Raw genomic sequence first — 6,415 nt, forward strand, 5'->3', positions numbered from 1 at the left:
GCCCCACAGCTGGATCTCATGGAAGCATTTCCCCAACTAAAGCTCCTTTCTCTGTGATAACTCCAGCTGTGTCAAGTTGACACAAAACTAGCCAGTACACAGCTNTTCTCCNTCAAGAACTGGATACTGGAGAGTCCACAGCAGGAAGTCTTATTTGACAAGAGTGTTTCTGGCCACATCCACCCAGAAAGGCTGTGCTCTTGGGGCTCCGGGCTTATAAGGAATCCTGGGGAGAAGGGGATTCTTGTGCCGTTGCCACGTCAGTGTGCGCACCTGGCTCGTGGCATTCAGCTGAAGACAGTCCCGAAGCGTGTGCCTTCTTATACTTACATATGAATGCATCTGTTTTTCCAAGGCTAACTTTGAAGGATTCCACCGGTACCAATGAGCCACAGGGCAACATCCTGCCCAGACAAGGCAAGCCACTTGCTTTTTGTGAAGGTGATGCTGTGTCTGGTGCACCAGTTCTGTCAGGATTCAAAAGCATCTTCATCTCAGGGTCAGCAATGTGACCCTGGGAAGTCAGGGGGATGCTGCTGCCTCCACAGTCTGTAAGATGCCGGCAGTGATCTTCACTGAGCAACAAGACCATGGCTCCACCAACACGCAGCACTCTGTGACAAAAACAAACCAAAACAAAAAAAAACAAACCAAACCAAAAAAAAAAAAAAACCAAAAAAACAAAACAAACAAACGGTAATTGGGATGAGTGTTTCTATGTTCCGAGACAACAAGCCATTCCGATTTATTTAAAATAGTTGTTAATCTGAAATTTAATTTCATCTATTTAAATACAAGAGTTTTGATAATTAGGTAGCATCTTCTATAATGCATACTCATTATAGTAATTATGGAATTTCTAGTACAAATCTGCTTTAATTATCTATTTTTGTTCTACTTAGAAGGCAAGCTTCAAAGTAATTTATAGTCACATTCTAATAAATGATTGTATGATAGAGAAGGCAAGTGTGAGAATCCTTTGGAATTGCACATTTAAGATAGACACGGCTGCCAGCAGGAGTCACCAGGAAGGAGTTAGGACATGAACAAGGGACAATTAAGGGACGACCCCACAAAGGGCGTGCGGATCAGGAGACAATCAGCTTCTGAGAATTTTATTTGCTCAGTCATTCAAGTGCGGTCAGTGACACATCTGTGGGAACAGTGACAGCTCGTGAGTGACTAGAGGCTCACAGCAGTGAGGGGGAAGCAAGGGGCAGCGAGGTGCAGGAGAAGCTGCAAGGTGCATACCAGAGGCTCCAAAGCCAGGCTCAGGAGTGAGCCAGCCCAGTGACAGGAAGGGGCCTGGGAGGAGGCGGGCAGGGTGTAGACGCTGTAGGAGGAGGGACTGAAGGTGGCTCAGCCTGGTGGGGGAGGCAGAAAGAGGGGCGCAGAGCGCAGTATGGAATGATGCCACGGATGGTGGGTTCCAGAGGACAGCTGGGTGCACAGTCTGTCTCACCAGGGCTTGAGGCAGAGACAGGAGGCTTAATGGTAAATGGAAGATGAAGCCAAAATGTCTGGATTTTGCAGAAGAAGAGGGAAGCAAAGTCAGGAAGCAGAAACTTCTTAAGGAAGGACTGTGGAAGAGAACCAGGAGATGTGCCCAAGAGGAAGTCGGAGCACTGGTCCTGCCATGTCGGCCAAAGGAGCATGGTATCAAGTGTCAAAAGCTATAGGACCAGCAAGTGGTCATGGTTAGTGAGCCTTGGGACAGACGGACGGACGGAAGGCCAAGGCAGAAAGGAGATAATGATTTGCCAAGGAAGAGCCCACTCAATACGCACTCCATCTCTGCCCAGCGTCCACTCAGAAGGCACGTGTCTAAAGTCTGGCCTATGGTGCTCATGGCTGCTCTGCAGTCTGCTCGCCCCTGTATTTAAGACCTACTGCCTGCCCGCTTCCCTCTGGCTAAGGATCTCCCCTCAGTTGCTCACATTCACTACCATGCTTCTTTCTGCCTTCAGTCAATTGGTTGCACTGCTCTCTCTCCACTTCACAGGCTTCCCCTTGTGTGCTTCTCGCCCTCAGGCCCTAGACTTCTGCTGCCACCTCTGTAGACAGGCATCTACTGACTATGCCTAAGGCACAGCCAGGATTGTTCTTTCTTCCCCTCCAGCCTGGTATCCTGTCCTCTTGCTCCACAACAGCAACTGGAACTGGAAACACTGCTGTGTGTACCGCTGTCCCAGGACCTCACTTGTCCTGCCCACGGCTGTGTCCTCGGGATCTACTTCAGGACACAAACATTCACACATCTCCAGAAAGAGCTGTGGAACCTCTTAGGAAGAACAGGGGGGGTAAAATGGCTGAAAACAAGGGAGGAAAATGGGCAGAGTGCGGTTCTTTAGGAAGGAAGAGACTGGGAGGAGCAGCCCGGCTGGAGGAGAAAAGCCACTTTTACACAAACCAGCAGGCAGAAGGAGGTCAGCTATATGCCAGTGACAGATAGAAGAAAACTACAAATAGCTCTGAACACAGCAAAGAAAATGGAAGGAAAGTCATAACAACACACAGTCTTTTGACCCATTTCATTATCCAGGATGTAAAGGCTGGTGTGTCGGATGGAAACACTGGGATGATGATTTTTGAAGACGGAAACTGCTGTAGTATTTTTGGGACAGTGGTTAGGTATATTATATTAACAATACAGAATATTATTAATCCTGCAATACTACCTCTGTGAAATTATCCCAAGACTACATAATTGCAGTAGCAGCAGAGTACCGGTGCTCAATAATGATGATAGCCAATATTTCCTTACTGTGTACCATCTCTCTCTTTTAGCGCATATGCGAGGATAGGAGCTTCACGTGATAGTTGCCAGCTTATTCACTGTAATTCTTTCAAATAATGGAGCCAGGAGAAAAGAAGAGCCACACGTCTCTGGTAAGTGTTCTTCTGGCCTCTTCCCATGTATTCGGACACAGAATTTCTTACCAAAGGGCTATCAGAAATGATAATATTGCTCAAAATGCTTGCCTCGAACAGCAGCAGTATTTCAGTTCTCGATATTGATGATATCTTTAAAATGCCCTGTTGTTAAAAGGCAAGAAAAACTGTACACCAAACCATAGAAAGGATTTCTCTTCCTCAGGGGATCCTGCAAGCCCAGGGGTGGATGACTCAATAAAGCTGTTACTGGACCTCGGAACACCTTAGGCCTTTGCCATCTAGAGCACGGACTGCCAGCCCTCTGCCTCAGCACACTTGGTGCAGCCCCTGGCCCCTGGGTAGCTTTGCCGCTTCCTGCTTCCTATCTCATTGAACATTAGCATGAATAAAAACACGGCCCCCTTTACAAATTCTTTCACACCTTCCAAATTTTACTGGCAACTCTTGTCTCCCCTAAAACCATTCCAGGCTTCTTCAGCATTTTGGAGCATTCCTCTTTCATCAAGGTGGGCAAGGTTCATTTCAAATGTTGCCCATGTATTTTACGTGGGAATAGTTGAGAAGAGAGCCCAAACGCTCCATCAAATTCCTGACTGCGCTCTGTCCTGACGAGATAACTAAGTGAGCTGCATGAGTGGCTCTTGCTATCACAGAAATCGTGGGTCTGACAATCTGAGTCTGACCCACATTCCTTCTTGGGAATCCTATTCTGTGTGACACACAGACCCATAGATTTTCACAGCCATTATGAATAAGGTTACTGAATACTTCTTTTTCTTAATTGTAATTACACAAGTCTCCTCTTTTGACTTCTAGATGTCTAGATCCAATAGACACCAGTGAATTACTAAGAGAAAAGCTTATGCATTTAGCTATGAATGTATATCCTCCCATACCTTCCAAGCACTGTCTTATGCCAGGAAGTCTGGGTAGGAGCTGAGTGCTGTCTAGTGCTCAGAGATCCATGGGACCCTCTGAACAATACTTGAAGGTATATATTATGATAGAAAAATGAGCCATGAAGTGGTCAGTCTGCTTATGCCTCAGGAATTATAGAGTCAGAGCCAAGCCTGTAACAAGCTGTCTGGCTTCCAAGGCTGTGTTCTCAGTCACTGTGCTATGCTGTCTGGACAACCCTGAAACTACAGAAGTCACAAGTCAGGCAGGTAGCCAGGAAGCTGGGGCAAAGGAGAAAGAAGCGTGCCACCTCTTGTCTTCAAACGCACAGACTTTAAACCGGAACCACTGAGGCATTCTTAACCATGCAGGAAACTTTCATCTTCCTGACTCTGTGGTAAATGTTTAAATTCCCAGCAGTGGGCAGGCAGGCAGGCAGGCACATCCATCAGTCTCATGTCCACAGAAACTTCAACTGCTGCAGGTGCCGTCTGCAACCCTAACCCCCACGTCGTGGAGACATGTCCAAAATAGAGAAAGCTAGATCTTTAGCCAAGTCATTATCTCTGCAGAGTCCCAGTTTAAATGCGTGTCATGGCTTACACGTTTCGTTATCTCTCCATGAACTGGTTAATAGGTAGTGAGCAACTCAGTCAGGGTCACGGGCTGTCCTTATGAGCTAGGCTGTACAACAGGATCACAACTGGCAGCTTTTAAGAATCATACCCAGGTCCAATCCTACACTAATTAAGTTAGAGGTGTGGAGAGAGGTGGGAAACGGCCATTGACTTTAACATGAAGACAGGGTTGTGAAATCTGCTGAAGGAGAATTAATATCAGACCTGGGGAAGAGGAGAATTAATATCAGACCTGGGGATGACTAAGAGATGCCTACATCACAAGTGCTGCTTTGGGCAGGACAGAGCCAGGGACCCAGGCAGCAGGGAATGGCTTTAAAGTGTATTTATTTCACCTATTTATTTCTGCATGCCTGCATGCCCCAGCACACACACACACACACACGGGATCAAAAGACTCACTCCAGAGCCAGCGCTTGCTCTCAGCCCGACAGGAGCACTGGGATTGCAGATGCAAATACCCTTCACTGCCCCTGTCCATGCACCCGAGGACCCCAGGCGGAAGCCCTAGCACTTGTGGGAAGAGCAGACGTGGCAGTGGGTGCCTTCCATCCTACAACCTGGGGTGTGGAGAGACAGAAAGATCCCGGGGGCTTGCTGGTCACAATCTAGCCAACTCTGTGAGCTCCAGCCATGCTCAGAGAAACTGTCTCAAAAATTGAGTGGTATGTGAGACAGAAAGACACCAAACAGAGATGTCTGGTCTCCACACATATGCACCACGTGAACACACATGTGTACACCACAAATGAGAAATGTGAGGCGCCTAACAGGTAGGTGAGACCCTGAGCCAGGCTTTGACTCCCTATGATATGTTAGCCTTGACACTGAATTCTCTCGTACACACTGGTGACACATTACTCACAAAGAAGGGTAGCGACACTCAGGTCTTGGTCCAGCTGATGTAATTTATCATTGATCAATCGCTTATTGTTGTCCACTTATTCCTGTATCACTACAGATGACTGGCAAATGTTTATCTAGGCCTCACTGAACCTCTTGAAGAAAATACTTCTATTAAACTATATCCAGAGATCAGCACTGGAAAGTGTGGTATGAACAATAGTCTGCATTATCATCTCATGCCAGCGAGGTGCCACCCCGTCACTCGGGTCTGTGCTTCAGCGGCACAGGCCCATCTTCCTGGGCCCAATTTCATGTCTGTAAAGTATGGGGTCTGACACGGAGGATGGAGGGTTTGTGAAGATTAGAAACAGATATCTAGATTATCTACTCTGGTGTCTGAAACAATAGTCACTTTTTTTTCTCCATAAAATTAATGATATAAGAAGACGACTCAGAAAACATACTTCAGTTATAAACTTCTAACTTTTGGAAAATTAATAGTAACAATTTTCGAATTGTTTGAAGTAAGAGATTATTCCACTGTAAACAGGCTTAAGGACAATGCTATATTTTGACTAGATGGTCCATAGCTAGAATATTATGGAAATAAATTCAACAACTTACCTTTCCATTTCTTGTAGAATGCTTTTGATGTCTTTTCCTAACTTAAATTTTTTCCCAAATGGAATGTCAGAAATAATAACATCCGTACTCTGTGATGGCAATGGTAAATCTGAAATGCAGAAGCCAGAGACTCTATTATGGCAAGGTCAGAGCTCTACCGCCTCAATGAGACACTGACCTATAAGCATTTTAAAACATATCCAATAAGATTCAGAGTTTCCATATTGTTTCTATGAAAAGACAAGATTTTGAAGACTGGAGATTCAAGATAAAAATCACCAGCACTATTTTGTAATCCTCCCTGGTCTGGCAGGGTAACAGTAAACACAGAGGACAAGAATCTCTTAACAATTCCCTCTTTATCTTTGCCAAAGATCTTTAAGGGCTTAGGAGGCCATTCCCTATAAACAGGCCTCTCTCCAACTCCTGCAGCAGCAAGTTTCTCACCAGCCCCACAGCATCCAGTTCTCACCAGCCCCACAGCATCCAGCTCTCACCAGCCCCACAGCATCCAG

The 6,415-nt window shown here is 46.1% G+C and overlaps 1 protein-coding gene across 1 annotated transcript in view; it reads right to left on the reverse strand.

Moving 5' to 3' along the window:
• Window positions 1-38: 38 nt before the first annotated feature.
• Thumpd2 (THUMP domain containing 2) overlaps window positions 39-6,415 on the reverse strand; it is a 41,874-nt gene continuing 35,497 nt past the window's right edge. The window contains exons 9-10 of the mRNA XM_021218305.2: window positions 5,901-6,009; window positions 39-614 (exon numbers count right to left, since the gene is read on the reverse strand). Coding sequence (XP_021073964.1) covers window positions 215-614; window positions 5,901-6,009 — 509 coding nt within the window. The 3' untranslated portion in view covers window positions 39-214. The remainder of the gene's footprint in view (window positions 615-5,900; window positions 6,010-6,415) is intronic.

Source organism: Mus pahari, chromosome 18 (genome assembly GCF_900095145.1).
Source record: "Mus pahari chromosome 18, PAHARI_EIJ_v1.1, whole genome shotgun sequence".
In the NCBI taxonomy this organism is placed as follows: Eukaryota; Metazoa; Chordata; class Mammalia; order Rodentia; family Muridae; genus Mus; species Mus pahari.